This window comes from Pteropus vampyrus, unplaced genomic scaffold (genome assembly GCF_000151845.1).
Source record: "Pteropus vampyrus isolate Shadow unplaced genomic scaffold, Pvam_2.0 Scaffold55, whole genome shotgun sequence".
Lineage (NCBI taxonomy): Eukaryota > Metazoa > Chordata > Mammalia > Chiroptera > Pteropodidae > Pteropus > Pteropus vampyrus.
This window is the reverse complement of record NW_011888836.1, coordinates 2335267-2362977: the sequence shown is the minus strand read 5'-3', so window position 1 is coordinate 2362977 and position 27711 is coordinate 2335267. Positions and strand designations below refer to the sequence as shown.

Below are 27711 nucleotides of genomic sequence, written 5' to 3'. Positions count from 1 at the left end.
AAAAAGAAGGAATACTTTCAAACTTAATCCATGAGGCCAACATTACCCTGATACCAAAACCAGACAGAGATACTACAAGAAAACTACAGTTCAATATTCCTTATAAATATTGATATAAAAATCCTCAACAAAATACTAGCAAACCATATTCTAGCATATTAAAGGGATTATACACTATAACTAAGAGGGATTTATTCCTGGAGTGCAAGGATAGTTCAACAAATGAAAATCACGGTACTATAATACAACGAAGGGGAAAACTACATGATCATCTCAATTGATGTAAAAAAAGAATTTGAAAAACTTTAACAGCCTATGAGGATGAAAAAAAAATTCAACAGACTAGGAGTAGAAGAAAATAACCTCAACATAATAAAGGACGTATATGAAAAACCCATAGTGCACATCGTACTTAATGGTGAAAGACTGAAAACTTTTTCTCTGAAGATCAGGAATAAGTCAAGAAAGTTCACTTTGAAGACATTATGCTAAGTGAAATAGTCACAGTAGGACAATTACTATGTGATTCCACTTATATGAGATACCTAGAGTAGTCAGATTCATAAAGACACAAAGTAGAATGGCAGTTACAAGGGGAGTTGGAGGTAGAGGGAATGAGAAGCTTTTGTTTCATACATTGAAGTTTCAGTCTGGAAAGATAAAAAGTCCTAGAGATAGATGGTGATGATTGCCTAGCAGTGCAAATATACTTAATTCCACTGACCTATACATAAAAATGGTTAAAATGGTAAATTTTATTTGATATATTTTTTACTACAATAAAAATTTTTTTTAAAAGGAATGATGTTAATATAAATGATGGAATGCTGTAATTTCTGGTACATATACCTTTCTGACTTTAATATAAAGATAATTTTTAAATGTATATAACTTTTGGCAGAGTAAAATAAGTATTTACTAATATTCTCCTTACATGTTAATTGATTTTTGAAAATGGAAAATACCTAAATGTCTATTATTAGGGAATTGGTATAATGAGTCATGGTACATCCATGCAATTGCTTAAAAATACAAGTTCTGGAATCATACCAACTGGATTCTATGACAGACTCAGTATCCACTACACCTGTGACTGTGGGCAAGGTACTTAATGCTCTTTGCCTCAGTTTAGTCATCTGTAACATGAGGTTAATGATAGTATCCACCTTATTGATTTATTACAAGGATTAAGTGAGTTAATACATAAGAAGCGTTTAAAGCGTCTGGCATATGTGAGTATTTAAAAAATATAACTGTTACCACTACTCTTACTACTTCATTATCATCACCACCATCATTATCATCATCATTATTATTTAGTGGCAGGTAAAAAAGGAGGTAGTAAGATCTGTATGTGTTGACATGTATCCATAATATATATTAAAAATAGATTGCTAAAGAATATAAATAACAGTTTTGTTTATATATTATGGAATTATATGGTACCTCTTATTCCCTCTGTTGGAATATTTTATAATGGGCACATATCAGAAATACAGTTTCATTTTGGAAAAAAATCACATTTTGTTGTTGTTGTTACAGTGTGCTTTTAATGTTAGGAAAACAGCCCTTAGGAAAAAAAAAAATCAAAGAATTTTAAAAAGACAGTTTTTCATGTAGCATGTGGAATTCCACTTAATAGTAGAAATTTTACATTATGATAGTATCTGCAAGGTAAAATTGTGGCATAAAGTTGAAAGCACTAGATGACACACTCATTCTGTATAATTGCTTATTTATAAACAAAGCGAAATTGAAAATTTCATTTCTCTTTAAATAGAATTTGTCCTCTTTTTCCTAGCCATTTAGTATTGATTAGTGTAATTGCTACATTGGTTAAAAACAGATAAATACACAGAACTATGTTACTCATATGACTTGGCAAATTTATCACTAATTTTCTTTCTTTGAATGACATATTACTACTTTCTGAGTGTGATGTTTTTATGTTTCCATCATTTTGGGGTCATATTTACATTGTAAGGGGAAAATACTCTCCTTTCTGATCATATTTAGAGTGAAGCTTTTAATTCATAAGATAGGCCAAATCAATGTCCTCCCATTTCTTTCTCTCAGGTAACATTTGCAGAGAAGAGAAATCTGTTTCTCCTCCTTTAACTATCTGATTGTAATTTACACCCTACCCATGAGTGTTAGGTTGGTTCTTAACAGTGGCATATTCTGACAATTGTTTTGTTGTTGACTACAATTAACCATCTTCGGGGACTGGAAATTCTTCCAGGTGTGTAGAAACCTGATATAAAATTAGGTGGAAGGGGAACAAGAGTATGTGACTGCAAAAGACTAATGGTTATATGAGAAATGGCTGTTTCAGAGACTTTGTGAATGAACTTTTTGGGCAATGTTGCATTAAGAGAGTGGGGAAAGAAACAAAATGTCCGTGAAGTCTTTGATAGAAATGTTTGCAATCATTGCATCTGTTTAAGTTTTTTGTCAATTTTTTAAAAATAGAAACATTTATTTCCTTATAGAAGTTTTGGGAATTAATTACAGGATGTTTGGTATGACAAAAGTAAGACTGACAAAAGTTTTCTTTTTCTGTTTTAACATTCTTGATTCCCTAACCTGTAATCTTAGAGAAAATGCTGAGAAGTGATGTCATAGTTACATTGAATGAAATTTGATTTTCTTTTCATAAAACGAAATCCAGCTTCATCGTTTAGGTAATAGTATATTAGTTTTTGAATCAAGATAGGCCATCAACCTTTGAACAGTCTGCCATTGATATCCTCCCCAAAAAAGTTTTAAAAAATATGGCTACAGAGACTTTTTAAAAATATTTAAATCACAATAACCAGCCCAGCTACTGTGAATTAAACCACTTTAATCTTTGGGAAATAGTTTAACATTAATATTAACTATTATTCTTTAAAGCCATTTTTTTAAAAAATAAATAAGAATGCATCAAATTAAGTCCTGAAGGAAATAAATCAGAATGTCAGATGAGTGACACTCTATTTTACCAATTCTTTATAATGGACATATATTGAGAAAAACAAAGGACATTATAAGAAAGGTTTTATAGCTAAAAACCTTTGACAAGGAAAAAAGTTGTTTTTTTTTTTTTGTAATGTATCAATGACTTTTATAGGACTGACTGCTGATGCCAGGGTAGTGATAAACAGAGCCCGTGTGGAGTGCCAGAGTCATAAGCTTACAGTCGAGGACCCAGTCACTGTAGAATATATAACTCGCTTCATAGCAACCTTAAAGCAGGTAAGCCAGTATTCCAACAGATTTCTTCAGGTTTTTTCCTTTATTGCTATGGATCCAATCATGGAAATACTATAGTCACTTCAATCATTTAGTCTATTAAATATACTAAATTCTTTATTCTTTTTCACATTTATTTCATACTCACACTCTTAACCTCCAGTAAAATGGATTGACTTCATCACTAGGAATCTCAAATCAGTATCAATTCTAAGAATTATATTACAATTTGAAAGAGCAATAAATCTAATCATTAAAGGGGATTTCTTTACTTCTGGAGATAATGAGAACCATTTTTTAGAGTTTATACCCATGATTCTTTCACCTAGAAACCAAACCAATTGATTAGGTTTAGATGAGACTTCTGAATCCATGAGTAGATACATGGTTTGACATTTAGTATAATCATAATGTATACAGTATTTTTTTATTTATTACTATTCTATGTTTCTTATATATGTCAACATAGTCTTTATACTTATTCTTACTAATTATATAGGCATACCTCATTTTATTGCACTTCGCTTTATTGCGCTTCACAGATGTGTTTATTACAAATTGAAAGCAAGACCCTATACCAGCAAAAAGATTATGACTCACTTCAATGTGACACTCTTTATTGTAGTGGTCTGGAACCCAACCTGCAATATCTCCGAGGTATGCCTGTAATACTGTTTCTAGTGCTATCTGGTAATTATTTAGGTTGCTCTCAGTTTCTTTCGTTTTTCTCATATTCATTCTCTCTCCCTCCTCGCCCTGCCCCCACCAGTCTAGTGTGTGTGTGTCTGTCTGTCTGTATGTCTCTCTCTCTCTCTCTCTCTTTCTCTCTCAATTTGCTACTTCGATAACATTATTCTTTGTCCCGGCTTTTTTCTTTTTTGAATTATCTTGTTACATTAATTTTCAGTATGGAATTGTTAGATTAGAGATTGTAATTGGTTTTAAGACTCTTGTTATATGTAGCTAAATTACTTTCTGCAAAGATTGAACCAATTTTTATTGTGCAAACAACAATGTATAAATGTATCCCTAAAGGATCATCAGCATTGGGTTTTTTATTTTTCTTTTATTTTGCAGATAAGTATAACATAGTGCTGTATAGTTGTTTTAATTTGTATTTTATAATTAGTAGTGAAGTTTATTTTCTTCTACATGTTGGTTTGTTATTTTCATTTCTCCTAGCATAAACTATTTTTCCTTTCAATAGGCGTCCCAGTGGTTAAGAATGTGCCCCCAGGAGCCAGAATTTTGGGGTTTGAATCCTGGCCTTGCTATTTCTTAGTGCTTTGGGCAAACTATTTAGCCTGTTTTACCTCTATTTTCTTATTTCTAAAATGAGCATTACAGTCATACCTACTTTGTTGAGTTGGATTAAATGATTTAATACATTTAAAACATTTAGAATTCTTTCTGACATGGATTTTACCATTTGTCCATGTAGAGATTTTTTTTATAGACTGTCTATTCTAGATATTAAAGTTTTAAATTACATACTTATAAAAAATTGCCCCATTTAAAAAATTTAATTCATGTTGCAGAAAAGTCCAACATTTTTATATTGTTCTCCTTTTTTTTTTTAGTTGATTTTCTCAGAGGTTATAAAGGTATCCCACCCAAAACAAGGTGTAATACATTGTGTATACAAGGTTCTCAATTGTGGTTTTCAGGTTTTCTTTTAGAAATATAAAGATTATGCATAGAACATTTGTAGAAATATACATTTTAAATCTGTAACAATAAAATTGCCACTGGGGAGGGTCCTGGGATCTGGGACAAAAAGAGATGTTTTAGGTGTATGTTTGGTACTTCTAAATTATTTTAACCCTGTGCATATATTACTTTTTCATTAAAAAAATGGTAGATTAAGCAAATAAAGTAAAAGAGTCTCTCTTCTAAGGTATGTTTACAAAGCACCTACTTATTCTTTGGTGCAATCTAGGAACATTATGATATACAGAGAAATTAAGATATAAACTCTATTTTTAAGAGTTTATTTATGTTCGCATAGCCCAGTTACTTGCATTCATAATTTAAAGAGGTTTATAAAAATACATATATGATAAAATGTGAAAATAAAAAAATAAATATGATACATAGACAAGTCTAGGAAGGAAGCTAATGTAAAGCTGTTTCAAGCCACAAAGTTATTTACAGTTCCTAAAGCTGCCTGTAAATGTGGTATTGAGTTTTCTGTCAGTTTTGCCTCTTTGCACAGCTTGTAGGGGTACCAATCTCAGAATTAGTGTGAATGTCACTCCCTGGAGCACAAATCCAGGAAGTTCCTGGCACTGAAATAAAAAGAAATACAATTGGTTTTCAGTGTCCTGTTGTCTATGAGGAAAAAGCATGCTTTTTCTTTAAGAGAAACAAAGGTTTCCTTGTTCTGGAACTGAAAGAAATGTCTTTGTTGGGTTTTATGTAGCAATAACTTAGTATATAGTGAACAGAATATACTTGATAATAATAATATCAAGTAAGAATACTTGATGATAATAGTAACAATTAAGGTGTCTCCCAAAGTAAACCAAGGAGTGTTTCCAGAGTACAGCTCGTTGAAGTTAGCTTTTCTGGGAACCAAAGTGGTGTGACACACATGGTTCTGCTATATTAAAAAGATCGCAATCTAGTTATATTACCAAAATGTACATAAAGCAGCAAGAAAACAATTTTAAGACCAAAACAAGCAAACTTATGATTTTATTTTGTAGACTGTACATTAATTTCTTAAAAATTTTATCATGGACTTGAGGTTAGTCCAGAAATCAGGAAGAGGATCTTTAAGATATATAGAATAAGAATCAATGAAGAAGATCATTTTGGCAAGAATACTTTATTTGCTATTAGAATTTGTTATTTGATATGTAGTAGTATTATCCTTTTTATGGCCTTATACAGAAAGTAGTTATGAAAATATTTTATTTTTCAGAAATACACTCAGAGCAATGGACGAAGACCTTTTGGTATTTCTGCCTTAATTGTAGGCTTCGATGATGATGGTATCCCAAGATTATATCAGACCGATCCCTCTGGTACTTACCATGCTTGGAAGGTGAGTCATCAATTTTTTAACATAATAAAAGAAATTGAATAAATGTATTTACTGTTAATGCTTTATCGCTTTCAAAGACATGACAAAAATTATGTTACATTAAAATATTGATGGTTGGTAGAAACTTTCTGTCACCATTTAGCTAGTCAGCAATTATGATGATTTTTGATGAATAGAGAAACACTTTGATTTATTAATCACAGGGTACTTTCCGTATGTTTGAAAAGATGGGACAATCCTAAGTATATAAATGGCCAAATAAGAGAAATATCCAGTTCCTATTCATCATTCATTCTTCCAAATTGATACTGCATCATATAGGTGCTTACTTTGAGTAGATGTAGTCTTTCTGCTTTTAATAAAGAATTAAATGAGCTTTTAAACCCCATACTGAAATCTTCAATGCATCCTCTATTCTAGAAGAGTCAGAGCACCCCAAACTATGAAGTTATTCTCAGCGTGTCAGTACATTGCGATTATCTCCATATAATTCCCGGAATATAGTGTGTTTTTGGATAAGTCGTTATTTTTGTTTCAGTACCCAGCTATGAACTTTGTTTAATGGTGCACTCAAATCTAATACAAAAGTCTAAGGCCTAGGGAAACTGTAGTTTCCAAAAGTGAATTTTTGTATATTCTCATATATAAGAATACGACTGTACCACAGAATCTAAGTGATTTTGACTTTATTAAAAGTTTAAATACTTAGGCTTTGAAATAAGTTTATGAAGAGTTTATTTTACTATTACTAAGAGCCAAATAAATTAATTGAGAAATATTGACTTGATCTTTATGGTAACTAAAGGATTTGATTTGAGCTGACCATACTCATTAGATTCTGTTTTAGAAACCAATTAACCAAGCCAGTAAAACAGTGGATTATATTCTTACCAAAGAGAAGTGAGTACTTGTGTTAGCTGCACATCTTCTTTTAAACTACCTAAACAATCTAATTGGTAATCAGAAGCTATGAATTTCCCTGCTGCAGTTACCAGACTTTTTCTACCAGTTAGAAATCTTTTACATGTGCTAGATTTCTTATGCCTCCAAATCTGTGCCCTAAATAAAACACACTATTACACTTTGTCTAAATATTTTGAAGTCTGCCATCTTCTGTTTGCATTTATCATTACATCATTATCCTTCATTTAAATTTTGTAACATCACAATTTCCAAGTTTACATAATTTTCCGTTTTAATTTAGTTGCTCTCTGGGGTCACACAGAGAAGGATTTTTTATTTCTAAGTCAATTAGTTGTGATGAAAATTATGGAATTTTTAAATTGTTGGGAATTTTATTTATCATCTAGGTCTAAAACTGCTCTGCTGTGGTGTTTTTGAAGGCCATGTGGTAGAGGTGGGGAAGATGTGAATAGTGTGCCTGCATGCACACATACACCCTATTATCATTATTTTACTAATATTACATATTGCACTTTCTTGTAAGATTTTGGTTGAAAGAAGTATTTATAAAGCTTTTAGTTTTTTTTTTAACTTTTAAAAAATTAAGTTTATTGGGGTAACGTTGGTTAATACAATTATGTAATTTTCAGGTGTACATTGTAATTTGACATCTGAATATTCTATTGTGTGTTTACCACCCGAAGTCCAGTTTCCTTCAGCTACCATATATTTGACCCCCTTTACCCCGTCTACCTCCCTCCTCCCCCTCCACCCCCTATCCTCTGGTGACCTCTAGTCTATAGTCCATGTCCATGAGTCTCTGTTGGTCCTGTTCATTTGTTGCTTTTAGGTTTATATCCCACATATAAGTGATATCACATGATTTTCAACTTTTTCTGTATGGCTTATTTCCCTTAGCATGATTATCTCAGGGTCCATCCATGTAGTATTTCACCTCTTCTTATGGCTCAGTAATATTCCATTGTATGTATGTACCACAACTTCTTTAGCCAGTCATCTATTGTAGGACACTTCAGTTGCTTCCCTGTCTTGGTCACTGTGAATAATGTTGCTATGAACATCGGTGTGTAAATATCTTTTTGGATTTTTAAGTCTTAAGAGTAAATACCCAGTAGAGGGATTGCTGGATTATGTGGTAGATCAATTCTTAGTTATTTTAAGGAAACTTCATACTGTTTCCCATAGTGGCTGTACCAATTTGCAGTCCCACCAGCAGTGTATGAGGGTTCCTTTTCCTCCACATCTCCTCCAACATTTGTTATTACTTGTCCTGTTGATTATAGCTATTCTAACAAATGTGAGATGGTATCTCATTGTGGTTTTGTTTTGCATTTCTCTAATAGCTAGTGATGTTGAGCATCTTTTCAAATATTTGTTGTCCATTTGTATGTCCTCTAGGGAGAAGTGTCTGTTCAGGTCCTCTGCCCATGTTTTGATTGGATTGTTTTTTTGTTGTTATTAAGTTGTATGAGTTCTTCATAGATTTTGGATATTAGGCCTTTACTGGAGGCGTTGCTTGCAAATAGAGGTTCCCATTTGGATGGTTGTCTCTTTACCTTGTTGACAATTTCTTTTGCTGATCTGAAGCTTTCTAATTTGATGTAGTTCCATTCATTTATTTTAGCTTTTACTTCCCTTGCTTTTGAGGTCAAATTCATAAAATCTTCTTTAAGTCTAAGGTCCTTGAGTTTAGTTCCTATGTTTTCTTCTATGCATTTTATTGTTTCAGGTCTTATATTCAGGTTATAATGCTTTTTTAAAATCACATTTAGAAAGAGTTTCATTTAGAAACTTATATATATGGTCAGACTTAAGAGTTAAGTGATTTTTTTTTTAATGTTCATATCACTAGTTAATAGCAAAACTGGAATTAGAACTCAGAATATTCTGTCTATTAGTCCTTTGTTCTTTCCAGAACAGCATGTTCCCTTAGGCCAAAGGATTCTCTATATGTGTTATATAAATTCTGATATCCAGTCTTGAAAGGTAGAATGAAATCTGGTTTTATTTCTGTTTGGAGGGAACTGTAGCACTTTAGCCATGAGATAAAGTTTTGCTTTTCCTTTTTTGTTTGTTTGTTTCTATGTTTTGTTTTTAACTCTGACCTACTATGTCAAGTTGCCTGATAAAATGGTACAGTGGGTTATTGAGGACACAGCTATAGACTAGTGTGGTGACAATACTTTGCAGTGCTAGGTTATAGTCTTAAAAGATGTGACATGGGAAGTAGGAATAGGAAGTTAAAAATATAAGCAGTGGCCACATTACCTGTTATAGAAATGATAATAGAAATAGTTGATACTAGCACTTTGGTTTGTTAGGGTTCTTTAGCTGTCACATGACACAAATTTTTTTTTTTGACATTAGTGATCCTGCTTTAATATATTATAGAGTCTTCCATTAACTTTTTTCTCTTCACATAGGAATACTAAAGGAGATCTCCAGAAAATTCTTTGAGTTCTAGACATCTCTTCCCTGGTCCTACTGATAACAGTAACTTTATTTCTCTTGATAATCAGAATAATTACACCATCTTTACAGTAACCCTTTTTTTACCTACTGCTTCAAGGATATGAGTAGTTCAAAATGGCCAAGTGGCAGTCTCAGCTTCTAGTTCAGTAAAATTGTTGTTCTATACCCTGGTAGAATATTGCCTTTTCTCCCTCCACTCCCCCGCCTTGGGAACTAGGACCTTTAAATTATACACTTAGTAGTGACAAGCAAAAATTTTATTAGTGGGCCATTATGGGTATTGAGACATCTATCCCTTGATTCCTAGATTTCTGACTATGAGAGAAATTAGTTACTGCTTTCTCTTTCAGGGCATATACAGGATCTTATAGAACAGAAACCTAGCTCAGGTGCTATACATGAGTCTTCAGTAGGCTATTCCATATTTCTATTTCAGGGTGATAGTGAACATGATAAGACCAGTGAATCCCATGGGCATAAGCCTTCTCTCAGTTCCTTACAATCAGTTCCTTGGTCACTCGAAATGTTTTATAGGATACCATCTGTCAGCAAGCTCACAGATGGTGGACTTACAGAAGCACTTGGTATAGGAAAGAGAAACTCACATTCACAGTAAGAGTATCTTCTAGTGAAGGCATACTGCTGCCCCTTCCATGATAGAGAGTCCAATGAATTCAGTCAGCCTTGCAGGTTGCCACATGTTCCAGTAGTATCTAGATCAGTTGTGGTGAGAGGATACCCTTTCTGAAAAATTTTTTCTGTACACATTTTCACATTGCAGAAAATATTTTTTACTTGGAGTAACAAGTTCTGGGGTTTCACATATTACATTAACTAAAAATTCTCCTGCTATAAACACCTAGAATGCAAGAATGATCATTAAGATTCTTTTAATGTATAGCTGAACTCATAAGAAAGACAGAAAATCTTAAAGGGCTAGAAATGAAGAAGGAACTGAGTACCAGAGCAGTAAGCTTGGGAGTTGATGATATCTCTGCACTAAGGTATATTATAGTGCAGGATTCCCAAAGGTAATTTACCATCACAAGTTATAAAATAAAATATATAAACAATCCATCATTTAACAAATATCAGTCTATAAATATTGAATTCCTATTACATAGCAAATACTGTTCTAGGTTCTGGGAATAGAGAGGTGAACTCAATAGACAAAAATACATGTAGATGGTGTATATAAAACATAAGTCCTGTAGGATGGAGGGAAAGAACAAGGTTAGGAGGATAAAGAGTGACTGGTAAGTAAGATGGTCAGGGAAAGCACCTTTGAAATGGTGACATTTGAACAGAGGCCTCAAGAAAATGAAAGAGCATGCTTAGTAGTTATTTCTATGGTATTCCAAACAAAGGAAACAATAAGAGCGAAATCTCAAGGCAACAGTATGTTCCATGCTTATGAAATATCAAGGAGGCTATTAGAGCTAGAGCTCTGTGCAGGAGCATATGACTATGCTATAGCAAGTCAAGAAAGATAGTAACAGAGGTGGGGTCTGAATGCCATAGATAGGACTTGGGTTATTAAATAGAATGATGTAGAAACTCATTTGAGGTTTTTGCATACTGGAATAAATTACTCTGATTTATGTTTTTAAAGTATCTCTCTTGCTGCTGTATTGAGAATAGATTGTAGGGTAGGATAGGAGGCAAACAAGTTAGGAGGCTGTGTCTAATAATAATTCAGGCAAGACCTGATTTAGATCAGAGGCATTGGACCAGTGAAAGGTGGAGAAGGATCCAGCATAATCTGTAAAGGAGAAGAACCGAGGGAACAATGTCCTGGATCCCAAATGAGAACAGTATTTCAGGAAGAGTTGATCAACTGAGTCAGTGCCACTGATGAGTCAAGAAAGAAGAGGACTATGAGATGATTGGATCTGGCAGAATGCAGGTCATTTGGTGAATTTGACAAGCAGCTTGAATGGAGTGAGCCTGATTGAGTGGATTTAAGAGTTTGGGGATGAAACATCAATAATCATCAAGGGATGCTAGAACCATCAGGTAAAAGATGGCTGGGGAAAAGGATATTTACATGGTCCCATATTTTACTTATTAATCACAAAGGTATTAGTGGAGAGATCCTGGTGGACACAATCATAACCATCAAACTTAGCTTAACTTATAATGGGATAAATTGACATTATGTGCCTCCTGATGTGATGTGATGGGAAAGAAATGACATCACCTTTTTAGAATTTTTGCCTTTGGATTTAACCTTAATCTCATCAAGAGGGAATTATCAGATAAATTCAGGTTATGGAGCATTCTACATTTTAAAAATGTTCATTGAAAGACAAAATAAAGGCAGGGAGACTTTTCCAGTTTAAAGGAGACTAAAGGGACAAATGCAATCCGTGATCTTTGATTAGATCCTGGATGGGGGAAAAACAGTCACAAAAGACATTTTAGGGACAACCAGAGGTATTTAATACGGAGTGTATAATAGTATTGTATAATAGTATTATATGATACTATTTTGATGATAAAGAGGAAAGTGATAATAGTATTGTATCAGTCTTAAATTTCTTGAGTGTGGTAATTACAATATTATATAAGAAAACATCTTTATTTTAAGGGGATAGGTGTTGAAGTATTTCAGGATGAAATTTTATGATATCTTCAACTTCACCATAAAAAGCCATGCACATGTGTGTGTAAGTAAATGGAGAGAGGTAATACATATCTCAAAATGTTAACAAAATAATGTTAACGGATTCATGAATCTAGGTAAAAAAGGTTGCAGTTAATTGTTTATTGTACTGTCAATTTTTCCTAGGTTTTAAAATGTTCAAAATAGAAGACTGAAGAAAAGAATAGGAAGGAAGTGAAAATAGTTTCTTTAAGAAGTTTAGCTACAGAGGGGAGCAGAGACATGGAACAGTAACTGGAGGAGAATTTGGGTTCAAGAAAGGTTTTGTTTGTTTTTGTTTTTTTGTTTTTTGAAATTGGCAGTGCTATATATGATTCATTCATTCAACAATGGTATTAAGCTCTAAATATGTGCTAGGTACTCTTCTAGACACTAAGAATAGCAGTGACTAAAACAAAGTCTACTCTCAGAACTTACATTCTGGAGATGACAGAAAGACAAGAAAATACATGTTAGATTGTGATAGTAACACATGCCACTCAAGGTGTGGATCAGGAACTAGCAGCATTAGCATCACCGGAGCTTACTACAGATGCAGAATATCAGGTCCCACTAGACCTTCTGAATCAGAATCTCTTTTAATAAGATCCCCATATAATTTTTGCATACATTAAAATGTTGGAGGTACGACTCTAGAGAAATACAAAATCAGCTAAGGGAGTGGTGAGGGGAGTATAGGAGAGGAGGTGTAATTTTATAGAGGGTAGTCAGGAAGAAGAGTGTTTAAGCAGAAACCTGAAAGATGTGAGAGGAGCAAAGTGTGAACATGTCTGGGGAAGAGCATTCCAGACAGAACTGCAGGTACAAATACTCTGAAGTGCGGCTTCTTGGTGTGTTTTAGGGGTGGCCCGGGATGGAAGGAGCAGAGTGAGTGAGGGGGGCAGTGGTAGGACATGAGATTAGAGGGGAGCAGAGAGAGGGAATCATCCGGGCCTTTCTTTTACTCCATTGTAAGATTGTGAATTTTACTCTAAGCAAGATCGGAAGTCATTGGAAATTTTGTTAGCAAAACAGAGTCATGAAGTAACTTTTTTTAAAGGATCTTTCTGGCTGCTATGTGAAAATGTATGGAGAGGACAAAGACTGATGCAGGGAGACCAGTAAAGAATATAAAAATCCAGGAGATTTGAGCCAGGTGGTAGTAATAGAAATGGTGAGAATTGGTTAGATTTGGGTTTTATTTTGCAGGATAAGGAATGGTGTGAGGCTTTGCTTAATGTAATTAAGGTGTGAAAAAGATGAGTAAGAGTGACTGAAATGTTTTGGAATTTTTATAAATTTATGAAAATGATACAGTGAAGAGGGAAATTTTGATAATATAGAGGAAAGTAGAAACATTTATAAGAGCAAAGACCTTAAATAGGTACAGGTGTGTAGAACCCATTCTTAAAGTACTTAGGTAGAAGCATGGAGAGTTTTAAGTTTTATCTTTAAAAGAAATAATTATTTTTAATGGAACATTTCAAACATATTCTTAACACAAAACGTAAATACATGCTTGTATTCACCATTTAAATAGATGTTGATATTTTACCATATTTGCTTCAGATCACTTATTTGCGTTTTTTGTTTTGGGGATTTAATTAGTTTCAACTATACAGTACATTGGTTAGACATCTATATAGTTCATAAAATGATCCCAATTGCTCCTTTCCACCCATGACCCTCCATCTAGCCAATGTATTAATACTAACTGCATTCCCTATGCCATGCTCCCCATCCCCATGACCATCCCTCAGCTACTAATTTGTACCTCTTTAACCCTTCACCCCATTCTCTCAGCCACCCCAAACCCCCCTCACCTCTGTCCATCACCAAATTGTCCATTATATTTGTGAGTCTGTTTTTGATTAGTTTGTTCTTTTTATTCCTTAGATTCTGCATATAAGTGAAATCATATAGTGTTTATCTTTCTCTGTCTAACTTAAATACTTTCTAGGTCCATCAAAGCAATATCTTTTTCCATCCCCTTTTAGTCTGTGTGTCTTTTAATCTGAAGTGAGTCTTTTGTAAGCAGCGTATGTAAAGGTTTTGTTATCCTTTCAGCCACGCTATCTTTTGGTTGGAGAACTTAATTTTTTTCCATTCAAGGTACTTATTGATAGGAATGTAGTTGTTATTCCTGTTTTTGATACATTCTTTATTCCTGTTTTTGATACATCTTTTTTCTTAAAGAAGTCCCTCCAACATTTCCTATAATACTGGTTTGGTGTTGATAAATTCCTTTAGCTTATTTTTGTCTGGGAAGCTCTTTATCTGTCCTTCAACTCTAAACGATGGCTTTGCTGGATAAAGTATTCTTGGTTGTAGATCCTGAGTCTTCATCATGTCAAATATTTTTTGCCAAGCCCTTCTGTCCTGCATAGTTTCTTTTGAGAAATCAGCTGCCGGTCTTATACGTGTTCCCTTATAAGTAACTATCTGTTTTTCTCTTGCTACTTTTAATATTCTTTCTTTGTATTTAAACTTTGTATTTTAATTATGATGTGTCTTGGTGTAGTCCTCTTTAGATCGCTGGTTTTGGGGATTCTCTGAGCTTCCTGGGGTTGTGTGTCCATTTCCTTCACCAGGTTAGGGAAGTTTTCCATCATTAGTTCTTCAAACAGCTCTTCAACATCTTGATTTTCTTCAGTTATGCCAATCAGACAGATATTTGGACCCTTAATAGTGTCCCATATGCTCCTTAAATTATTTTTATAGTCTTAGCATCTTATCTCTTGCCATTCTGATTGTGTGTCCTTGGCTTTTCCATCCTCTAGATAGGGCATTTGATCCTTTTCTTTATTCACTCTGTTTATTCCTTTGTTTATTCCATTTAATATACTTCTCATCTCAGATAATGTGTTCTTCATTTCAGACTGGTTCCCTTTTATAATTTCCATTTCCATTTTAATGTTTTTTTTTTATCTCTTTGTTAAAGTTCTCACTAAATTTATCTACCCTTCCCGAAAGTTCATTGAGCATCTTTATAACCAGTGTTTTGAACTCTGCATCTGTTGGATTACTTGACTCCATTATATCTGGATCTCTGTTCTATTCTCTCATATGATTTTTGCTTCTTTGTCTTCCCATTTTGGCTGCCTTTCTGTGTCTGTTTCTATGTACTAAGCAAAGCTCCTAAGTTTCCCAGTCTTATTAATGTGGATTTGTGAAGTAAGTTTCCAGTGGTACAGTCCTGAGAGAGGTTCAGCTGCAGGCCAAATTTAGCCCAAGTCTCTACCCCTCCGGGGTCACTTATTAAGATTCAGCAAGCAGTCCACAGATGCTGTGCTTATAGTTGCCTCAAAAGGCCACACCAGAAACCAAGGCCAGCTGCCTCCATTGTGAGTCTAGGCGCTGCTCAGCAAGGAGCACCTGACTCACTGAGGATATACCTGGATATGTTTGAGTGAGGGCGCTAGTTGGGGGAGGTGGGGTTTCAGGGAATCCTCTGGGCGGAGCGACCTCTGTTATCCAGTTTGATGACATCATGGCTATGGCGGCGCTGTGTCCACTTACTGGGAGTGGGGAGGGCTCAACAGGGAGCAGTGGATATCACCAGCACTTCTGTACAGAGCGAGTCTCGCTTGGCGATGTCTCTCTGTAAGTCCCTGATGCTCCCTGCACGCAGCCCAATCAGCACTGGTGCTCAGAGCAAGCAGGTCCATCACTGCGAAAATCCGCCCATGGACACGGCCACTTTAAGAGGCATCTGTAGCTGCCTGCTGCCGCAGCCTCCGTCTCACTCAGTCACTCAGGACCAGGCAGCCCCGTGTCCTCGCCCCGTCCTACCTTCTGCCTTTGCAGGGTGATTTCTTGGACTTCTCCCTACTTGTATGGCTTGTTCATCTAGATCCCAGGCAATTTTTTCTTACTGCTGCTCCTTGTTTCCGTCACAACTTTGATTTGGTTGCCAGAGGGATGATTTGGTTGCCATTTTTTAGCCCTTCTCCAGATATCTTTAAGTGAAATATTACAGATTAATGAAAGTAATATTTAAAACATCTATGTAACCACTAGCTTGAATGTAATTGAAGCTTTTGTGTATCCTTCTAATCTCATTTCCCTCCTACTACATCTCCTTCTACCTGCTCCAGGGAACCTAAATTTGATGTTTATCTTTCCTATGCACAACTTTACACTTTTACTGCACATGGAAGTATCCATAAATAATGAGAACTATTTTGCATATTTTAAATTTTCATATAATTAGTATCATATTATGCATATCATTCTACAACCTACAATTTTCTTTGTTCAGTTTGACATTAGTAGAGAGGTAAGGGTAATGATGAAACCATGCTGCTGGATTATGTCCTCGAGCACAGGAGGGAGCTGCTTCAGACTAGGTATAGAGGGGACATTTCTAAGAAAGTGATGTTTAAATTAAAACTAAGTGAAAAGAAGCCAGCCAAGTGACTTTGTTGGGACAGGACTTCTTCTCAGATGACTTTGTTGACCTGCCAGATTTGGAACTCATTATTTTAATTTAAAAAGCTGCAATGTTATAAACTTCCAAGTAGGTCTATGTGGAATCCATACTGTATAGGAATTTCTTAGCTGTATAAGCTTACAGAATGTAGCCAAATAGAATATATAGTATAAAGCTGGAGATCTCAAAGTGTAGTCTTCAGACCCCTGGTCCATGAGGTACTGTGTGAACATTTGCATTAATAGTGTAAGACCAATGGTGAATAAAACTGCTGGAGCAATGGTGAATAAAACTGCACTCAACTTTATTAGCACTCATCATATTCTTTACCATCATGCATTTGCAATAAATTAATAAATTCAACTTTCATATAAGTTGTCTTTGATGAAACAGTACAAATTATTGATTTTATTAAATCTCAACTTTTATCACAAGAAAAAAATTTGTAACTGTGGTGATGAATGTTAACTAGACTTTTACCATGGCTATAATTTCACAAAATATCACAATATACAGATATCGAATCATGCTGTATGCTTGAAATTTATATAATGTTATGGTCAATAACATCTCAATTAAAAATTATTACAACCCTCCATTCTTGAGTATTCATCTTTGAATATTCTGTGTTATGAAATGGAAGTATGCTATATGAAAGCACATCTACTGTAGGTACAGTTATTGTTTTGAAGAAAACAGTTACACGACTGTTTGAATTGCAAGCTGAACTAGCCCATTTTTTCATGGAACTTTATTTTTACTTGATAGAACAATGGACAAAATAACTATGGTTATTTAGACTTGGAAATTTGGAAGGACATCTCAAAAATGAGTGATCTAAGCCTTTTACCTGAAGGAAACAACTGACAGTATTTGTTGCCAATGATAAAATTCAAACTTTATAGCAAAAATTAAAATTTTGGAAAATATATATTTGCCACAATGAGCTCGACAGGTTCTCAGTACTGAAAGACTTCTCTGATATTTGTAGTGAAGTTAATGAGCATAATTATTTGCTGTTTTAGAAATCAAATGGGTTAACATTCAGAAGACCTGCATAATTCAGTGAAACAGTATTTTTCAGATGACCAAAGCTTGATATTACAAAACTAACAGTGTTAATGCTTTTAGAGGCATATTTTACTGTTGTCAGTAATGCTTTATAACAAGAACAAAATTAATACGTTGTATGCTTCAGAGCAATGTTAATCAAAGTGTATTTCTTTTTATATTAATAGGTGTAAGGTAAACAAGCACTCTAATTTTAGGAGATGTTGAAAGAAATTTAATATGTTTTTATTAAGTATTGAATCTTCTAAAAAGCATTGTAAATCTCCTAGAAGCAGTTAAAGAAGTAGCCTTCAAGACTACTTGAATTTAGAACCCTTTCTCCATTTTAGTATTCTTTGGGAAATACTACCATAGAGACATGGAACCTCAGGACCAAAGACTTTTGAAGGCTGTATCACCATTTTTAGGAAGTATATTAGGAAGTGCTTTTGGGGTCAGCATTTGTTGAAGTGAAGGGAACAGGATTAGGTAGAGGGAAAAGTTGGACTGCAATGCAGTCTCAATAAAGGCCTCATCAGCCTGTGGGAAGCTCAGGATCTAGGGTGGTTGCTCAGAATTGTTCCAAGTTGAGGTGAGAAGACTGGATATTATTAGCTCTTCATCATCAGTGATCGGATGTGGGACACCCCTGGAAGAGGGCATGACCTTAGGTGAAGCAGCTCTTGTTAACGAAGCCACCTCTCAAAGAAAGTTAAGATCTGAGGGCTCTCTACGGGCTGTAGGAATAAAGCTTCCATTTCTGAAAGGGGTTGGGGCAGTGTGTCACAGGATCTACTCAGAGATATATCCGTGAGATTCTGTTTTTGGCACCTAACAACAGAGATGTGATGATTCTTAACATTTAAGGATTTATTTTTCTCACATATTGAGAAGCTTGAAGGTAAGCAGTTGCTGATGTTTGTCTCTTTTATTAGTCTTTTTCAATGCTCTCAAAGTGGCTACTAGACCTCCAGCCAACATATCTGAAATCCAGACAGCAAAGATTCCAAGAAGTTCCACCCCATTATTTCCACTTGTATATTTCTTTTCATAACAGAGGCTGTGAAGTGACATTTTTCAGCAGGCATATAGCCTAGAGTTCTGTCACAAAGGAAGAATGGATATTGGGATTGGCAGTTAGTATTCTTGGCTAAAGAAAATCAGCATTGATCTAGACAGGCAGGAAGGAAAAACATTGAAAAATCATCAGAATCTGTTGAAATGGACTGGGGTGGATGATGGATTTGGAGGGAGGGTAGGGAAATGAGTGTGGTGAGAAGCAGCTCGATTTTAGGAAACCAGTCAGTTAGGTAAGAGTTAAAGAATTTTGACATCAGCAATTGGAAGAAGTGGATAGGAAAGTCACCAGGAATTTACAAGGTGACCTTTAAAGTCTCAGTAAGATTTTTTGGATAAACCACACCTTATCTCTGTGCAGCAACCAGTTAGTTATCCCCCCAAACTAGAAGCTAATAAACTCCAAAGTCATGCTAGTCTGAAGGCTTTACCTTTGATCTTAGTGAAATTTCAAGGCCACAAAATCTAATTTAAAATTTCACAGCTATTTATTTTAATCTCCTGAAATATAAAGGCATAGAAAAAGTTCTTGGAAGTAACAGAACAAAGTACTCTCACGTAGTACAAAAGATTGGCTCACTTCCTAAACATCTCCTTTGAGATCTCTTTCCTACAACCATAATACTGACCAGTTGGAACAGAGACATTCCCCATTTAATGCCAGGATCCTTCAGTGAGAGGATGGCCCTTTCTGCTGGTTCTTTTCTAGGATCATCATAGCAAAGGAGCACATGGATACATAGTGTATAGGGTTCAAAGCTTGGATTACCGATTCAGTCTACTTGGTTGGAAAGCTCAGCTCTTCTATTTATCCCCTATGTGATCTTGAGCAAGATTACTTAAGCCAGTGGTTCACAAATAGGGGTGATTTTGTCCCCCTAAGGGACATTTGGCAATATCTAGAGACATGTTTGGTTGTTATAGCTGGGTTAGGGGATACTACAGACATCTGGTGAATGTTTTTGGAATAGTTAGATGAGATAATCCATGTAAAATGCCTAATGCAAGTGCCTGGCACATAAGTGATCTGTTAATGTACATTACTATTGTCATCACTAGTACTAGTCTGGATTTTAGACTGAATTAGAAAGAACATGCCATATACTACCTATATTCATGCAGCCAATGAAGTCTGTTTGCCTTTTTCTTTCATTTGATGAAAAATTATAAAGAAAGTAGAAAAATGGGGACTGGAACAGAAGAAGCCCTTCTTGCTTATAGAATCAAAGAAGATAATGAATTAATAACTAGTATACTTTATTCTGAGTTCTAAGAAAATGATGTACAGTCCTATTTATGTAAGCATCTTTCCTCTTCATATTGTTCTTTTTTTTCTCTTCTTTTTGTACCATATTGCAAATTACACCTCCTTTCCTCTCCTCATCTTTCAGAGTTTCAACTCTTTCAGTCTCTTCTGGCTGTCAAGAACTTGGGAGCTATTAAAGCAATAGAAAGCATTGGTCAGGATAAAGCATTGGTATATTTGAAAATAAGTCATGCCATCACTACAGATTATTCATATAGTAACTAAATGAGCTGCTGAAATTTTTGCTAACTTTTTGAACCTACAACTTTCATTTAGTAATTATGCTAAGAAATAGTAAACTGTAAACCTTTAAACTTCACTTAGAAACCATAAATTCCTTTATGTTGCAGTGATATTAATAGTTATCTTCTATTTTTCAAGGCAAATGCAATAGGTCGAAGCGCTAAAACTGTCCGAGAATTTCTAGAAAAGAATTACACAGAAGATGCTATAGCAAATGACAGTGAAGCTATCAAATTAGCAATAAGAGCTTTGCTTGAAGTAAGTGATCTAATAAAGCATATTCTGAAAAGCATGGTGTTTTTCTTTTTTCCTCAGTTGCTTATTAAGACACAAAATTTCCTGAAGTAATTTTAGTATTGCACTTGTTCTCATTAGGTTGTCCAGTCTGGTGGAAAAAACATTGAACTTGCTATAATAAGAAGAAACCAACCTTTGAAGGTAAGTCATCAACCAAATAGGAAAAAATAATGTGTAGCATAAAGTATTTTGACAAAAGTTAAAATGTTGTCACCTTTGAATCTTCATTATAAGCTGTAAACATCCCTTAGCAACTGTAACAACTTCTGTTTTGTTTTGTTTCTGTAGGCTAATAGTCACTAATTTGTATGTGCTTGAGGCAAGTAGTTACTTATACCTAGCCCTTCGTGAAGACCTAGAGGTGCTGAGATCTGTATTCAGACCTACCCCATGTAGTATGTGTTCTTAGAAGTAGGAACCACTACTGAGTCAGTCCTTCATGGGTTCAGTATAGTCAATTCCCTATGGAGATTCATTCCTGGCTCCGCAAAGAAAGCAGTTACTCTTATAGTATTTTTTAGATCTTCTGAAATCTAGATGATGCCATTCAACTGCCATTTATATAATTGTGGGCCCTCCAGGCTTCTAACATGTTATCCTTCATTATGTCAAAAAACCTCCACCCATTCTTGACTGCCTAGTGGTTTTTATCTGTTTTCTCAACTTTTCACTTAAAAGTGCCTTGAGCCCATGCTAAGACTTAAATTTTAATACCAAGTGTGATAACTTTACCATATTTCTTTGTGGTAAATCTAACCCTATTATTTTTATACCTTTTGTCAGCCATTATGGGTTAAAACTGCTGGACAACAAAATAGATTGTTTAGAACAATGTGATAAATTGTTTTGAATATTATGATAGAGGACTCATTGGCTAAAGAACATTTGAAAGGCGATCGTTCATTAGGTAGACCTTTACAGTGTAGTTTGCCAACTAGCTCTCTTCAGCTGAATGTACAAAAGCACTCAAAGCATGGGAAACTACATAAAAAGTATGCTAGGAAGGATTATTTTACATATACCTTTTCTTTTGTTTTAAGAAAAGTATTTCAAGGAAAAGTAGTGCTGAAATCAGTGCTGTGTGGAACAGTGGGGTTTTTGTTTTTTGTTTTGGAGGGGGTTTGTTACTATCGTCATTTTGATACCACATTCCCATATTTAATTATTAACCAATGGATGCAGACATGAGCATAGGACATCAGCAGAGTTTCAGTGAATACGAGAAATAGGGACAGGGTAGTGGGTCTTCCCATATATTACCTCACATAAATAACCAGGATGCTGAGCACAGAGTGTGGAGATTGGAACTGGGCTGGGTTGTCACCCCTGCTGCCAAGGGCCCAGGGACAGATGTATCAATACCACAGGGACACAGAACCACTGAGGACAGAATCAGCTCTCCAGCCCCATCTCTCTCTCTCTCTCTCTCTCTCTCTCTCTCTCTCTCTCTCACACACACACACACACACACACACACACCCAGCTACACAACTGTTTTTCCTTATGATTGGTAGGATGTTATGTTTCCAGGCAGCAAAGTTATCCCATCCTTTTACATATTTCAGAATAGGCTGTGTGGTGAATAAAACACATGCTTTGGAATTGGATAGACCTGGATTTAAGTTCTGGCAGATCCATTTGTTTAACAGTATGATCTTGAATAATTTGCTCCCATTTTTGAGTCAAAATAAAATTGATTTAAATAAAATAACTCCTTTTGCTTTGTACTTAGTGAGGAGTTATAGAGAAAGCAGTGTAAATCATCTTTTCCCAAACTTTTTTGGCTAGTCTGTGAGCTGATAAAATAGTCAAACCCTATCTGAAGATCACACAGTGGGGTTAAGATAGGAGGAGTTCAGAAATGAGTTACTTGCTCATGAACTGAATGACTGGCATTAAAATGTTTTCAGAGTTATATCCTTATGTAGGATATGTAATGTAACATCACATTTTGCCCTGCTTTCTTTTTTAGCACAATGATGGTAGAAATGGCATGGAGTTCTGTTTTTGTCCATAATAGTTTAACTATGTTGCTTTTGAATCTTTTGAAACATTTTATTATATATTTGAAGTTATAAAATATAAAGTTATAAATAGAAAATAGGAATTTATAAGATATAATAGTTCTTTAATATTGTAAATATTTAGAAATTATTGGTATAATTGCAACTTGTTTTTTAAAATTTTTTCTTTTCAGATGTTTAGTGCCAAAGAAATTGAATTACAAGTAAGTGCAATAGAAAAAGAAAAGGAAGAAGCAGAGAAGAAAAAATCAAAGAAGACTGCCTAATTCTTAGTATGAAAACTGGGAGCTTTTAATGTTTTGTTGTACTCCTTAGAATTAAAGGAAATAAGTTGATTTGTAGCATTACTTTTATTAGTTATGTGCTGTTTTGAGAATGCCAGATTTATAGTTGTCTTCAATCTATTGCATGGACAAACATACATTAATATGAACATTTTTAAAAAAGATTTCAGTTATTGTTAAAAGCATTCATAATTCCACATAAACCTGAGACAATACTCTATAACTTGTTGCCCAGTATGTTACTTTTCTTCATATATGAAAATTTAATTAAGAAAAAACTTTAATTTTTTTTCCAAATGTTTATTTCCCCAGCTTAATTAAATTTTAAAAAATTTGGTGACATTTGAGTATTGACTGTCAGGTAGAGAGATACCGATTTGAAAATAAACAATGTAATACTGAGTTGCATTTCTAAATGAATGATGAAAACATCCTTGTGTTAATTGTCAAAATTTTGTCAGTTCTCTTCATTTTTAAATATTATATTAGATTTATTTTACCTTTTTCATTTTATAAATTGCAGTATATCATTTTGTTTATGGAACAATATTAAAGGCCTTATCCAAATAGGCAGTTAAAATAAACTGTGGTAACAGCTTATAAGGTCATCTGAGCAGGGTATTGTATGAAAATAAGAGAAATGAATACATGTAATTCTCAGTTTTTATTTTTATTTTATCTTAAGTATGCACAGTGTCTTAGATTTGTTACATGTTCCATCAGATATCTGGAGTGCATTTTACAATATGCATTATACTAGGCTTTTGAGAGGAACGAAAACATTGAAATGATCCCTGCTCACAGAGAGGGTTTAATCCAAATGGCCCACAGAAATAATGTGCTTAATGTTTGTGATAAAGTTATATTTTTGAAAGCAAAGGATACTGATAGGCATAAAAACAAAAGTCCATATACCTTATTATTTTACAGTTTTGTCCTTTTTTTAATGTCCTTTTTGAAAACGTAGGAGGGAGGTTGAATTTTTTCAGAGGAATGAAAAGGTCAAAGGAGATAGGAAAGAAAAGAATCAGTTTGGCAAAGCAGCAGCTATCATAAGTTCTAAGCCACTGGTGGTTGTAGTGCTGTGAAGCAAGGACAAAGGAAAGAGCAAAGTCAGAATTTTAAGAGGTATAAAGACCTTACAGGGCCATCTTACTGGTGTTCATCATGGACTAAATTCCTGTGGCCTTCTGGTGCTGCATTTAACTTCCTCTGACATAAAGACTGTAGGGCATCTTCTGGGGGAGGAATGGACACTCTGTATTCCACTCTGGATATGCCCTGACCTCCTTTCTAGTTTCATTGGAACCATGGAATTTCATGGCTCCCTATACCCCACCTGTTTTACAATCAAAGCCAAATACTTGATCCCTATCACCTCCTGACCCTATTTAGTTAGCCAGAAGCAAAGTACTTCCCAAGCAGAAGCCTTACTAAACAAAATTTTAGCACTTTAGGAAAAAAACCCACAACTTTTGATTATCAGGTCAGCTCCCACTGAAGATATCTGTCTTCACGCATGCGCATACAACACACAGGAGAAGTAGAATGTTCACATTATCCTACTGTACTACCATGAACCCATGGTGAATCTTCGATATTCTGAATATATGGCTTAGTATCTTGCATATACCTCTTTCTTGGCACTCATTATACTGTATTGAAATTATCTGATCTACTTTTTTGACAAATATTAAGTGCTTTAAGGGGCAGATACCGTTTGATGCTAGGGATATAGTAATAAAGAGTAAGCTCAGTCTTGGTTCTCATTACTGTGTTATGAGAAGGCAGATATTAAACCCAAATAATTATAATCGCAATTGGGATTAGCTCTGAAGCTCTGTGTCTATCTTCCCTACGAAACTTGCTCCTCAGGAAGCCAGACTCAGACCCATATCTCTTTCATTATTTCCACAGCTTGCCTCTTGTTAAGAACTTAATACATGCTTGTTGAGCTGTTAAGTTACAGATAGTTGCAAATATTAGATATTGAGATGAAGGAGGAAGACAAATCATCTACAGATGGTTCCCAACTTACTTATGATTGTCCAACTTACGATTTTCAACTTTGCAATGGTGTGATAATGATACACATTCAATAGAAACTGTACTTTAGAATTCTGAATTTTGATCTTTTCCCAGGCTAGTGATATATATAATAATACTGCCTCGTAATGCTGGGGAATGGCAGTGAGCTACAGCTCCCAATCAGGCATGCGATCATGAGAGTAAACCAATACTTTGCATCATTTTTATGGCTAGATGATTTTGCCCAAACTGTAGGCTAATGTAAATGTTCTGAACATGTTTAAAGTAGACTAGGCTAAGCTATGATGTTCAGTAGGGTAAGTGTATTAAAAGCACTTTTGACTTACAGTGTTTTCAATTTATGATAGCTTATTGGGCCATACCCCATCCTTAAGTCAAGGAGCATCTGTAGTCTAATCTCTCATTTAGTGTAGAAGTCAATTTCCTAATCTCTTTGGCCCTTGTTAAACATTATAGTGATGGGAAGACACCATATAGTCAATGAATATGTATTTCATGCAGGGCCCCTGAGACTAGATTCAGACTCTGGTTAATAAAAATGGAGGACTTCAGGAAGAGAGGAATTTATTATTATGCAACATAGTATGGTCTTGGAAAACCTGTAGGTGTAGTAATTTGAAGTGTCATTCCCTTACTACTACTCATCCCTGGTTGAACATTCTTTTTGCTAGGTACCAAAAATGAATAAGATATGGACTTGTCTTAAAAGAAGTTATACTACCAAATAGTTGAGCCCATTCTTACAAGTTATATGAATAATGAAAAGTATATTTCCTTTACATTCTGTGAATTTAATATGGAACATGTTGCTAATGGTTTCTGGAGTAACTTCTTTAAATCATCCCTAGTAAATGTAGCGTATGCACCAGATTTTGTAAAAAAAGAAATAAGACCCATTTTGTGTATCAATAAACAAAAGAAGGGGGTGATAGTTCCCTATCTCAGTTTTTACCTCTTATCTGAGAATAGGACATTCTATACCTCTGGATGGATTTGGCTATAAGTATATATAATGTTAAAGACTCTCTTCTGTACCATAGTTTAGTTGTATGGATCTCTTATCTAGGGGAAATAGTGATACATCATCCAAATGATATGGTTATAATTCCACTCCTTATTCTTATTTAACAAGTAGTCATATAGTGCTTGCTACATGCCACTGTTTTGTGTTCTTTACAAACATTAATTCATTTGATCCTCTTAACAATTGTCTTGAAACACATTATCTAATTTATGCCCATGGTGCTGATACAGTGCTTTGCCACCATCAAAATGGATACATTTTCCCCAAATCTCTCCCTCCCAAGGCTGTTTCATGAGATGCAGGAGCTTTTATATCTCACTGGCTTTATTCCTTCTGTAACAGATATGAGATTCTGACTATTTATTGCCTTGTTTTATTTTGGAAATCTAAGCATTATTATAGCCAAATTTCCTTGATCTAAACAAAGCAGTTTTCTATTTAATGTGAAGTTTTAACCAAAATGTAAACACTATTGCTATTTAAGATGTCATTTTTACTGATGTTACTGAAAGATAATTCCCCAATATGCAAACACTTTGGGCTTTTTCTCCCTCATATCCTCAAGGTGAGATAATCACAAACATTTGGTTTTATGAATCAGCTAAATGGCTTCTGTTTCCATCCCTGGCATATGGTTAACCAGGTAGTCTGAAAAACTTCTCACTGCAGACATAGAAATTCTGGATAAAATCTAACAAACATCCTTTTAAATGCATAACTGAATTCAAAAGAAGGGAAATCCCCAGAGGCCAAAACCAGAAAGGGATTCGTAAAGCAGAGAAGACATTTGAGCAGATGCTGGCGCTGCCCTGGAGGAAACTTTATTGGCACAGGGAATAAGCAAACCAAGAAGGAGACAACAGAGAGCCTATAAACACATCCTCCTTTGCAATGCTACCACTTGGTCGGTGGTAGCATTGCATATCAGTAGTAAAGGATACAGTCTTTAATAAATGGTGATGAGACAACTGGTTATTTACTTGGAAATAACAGTGGACCTGTACTCCACGCCATTAAAAAATAAATCCATTCCCAATGAATTAAAGATCTAAACATAAACTGTAAAACTTTTAAAAGACAATATAGAAAAATAACTTTAAGACCTTGGAGGTAAGGAGAGATTTTCTAAACAAGATACAAAAAATGGTAACATTAAGGAAAAAATTGATAATTCAACTATCTGAAAACATACATCAAAATATCTATATTTTAGTAAAGTCAGAGGCATATGCCCTTTAGCCCGCAGTTCCACTGTGAAGGCCATGGCTTAGAGAAACACTAACATATGTGCATAAAAATAATGTACCAAAGGCATTGTTTTTGATAGCAAAATAAATAATTAGAAGTAACCTAATATTCATCAGCAGAAAATGAATGAATAAATTGTGATTTATTCATACAGTAGCATACCATATAGCAGAGAAAAAGAAAGCATTTACAGCTATGGGCATCAACCTGGATATGTATTGAGCAAAAACTAAAGCCAACTGTGAGAAAGTATACACAATGTTTATAGAAAACTTAAAGACCTACAAAGCTAAACATAGTATTTAAAAGATACAACGTTTGAGATAAAACAAGAAAAGCAAGGGAATGATTGCT

General features: G+C 34.6%; 1 protein-coding gene across 2 annotated transcripts in view; it reads left to right on the top strand.

The window, feature by feature from the left end:
• Nucleotides 1-23322, top strand: part of PSMA8 (proteasome subunit alpha 8) — a 33182-nt gene extending 9860 nt beyond the window's left edge. Inside the window, exons 3-7 of one of the 2 annotated variants that reach the window (XM_011360403.1) lie at nt 3113-3237; nt 6161-6283; nt 20570-20689; nt 20807-20869; nt 22926-23322. In XM_011360403.1, the coding sequence (XP_011358705.1) occupies nt 3113-3237; nt 6161-6283; nt 20570-20689; nt 20807-20869; nt 22926-23018 (524 nt within the window). In that variant the 3' untranslated portion in view covers nt 23019-23322. The remainder of the gene's footprint in view (nt 1-3112; nt 3238-6160; nt 6284-20569; nt 20690-20806; nt 20870-22925) is intronic. The other variant, XM_023530799.1, reaches the window with a different exon arrangement.
• Nucleotides 23323-27711: the final 4389 nt, after the last annotated feature.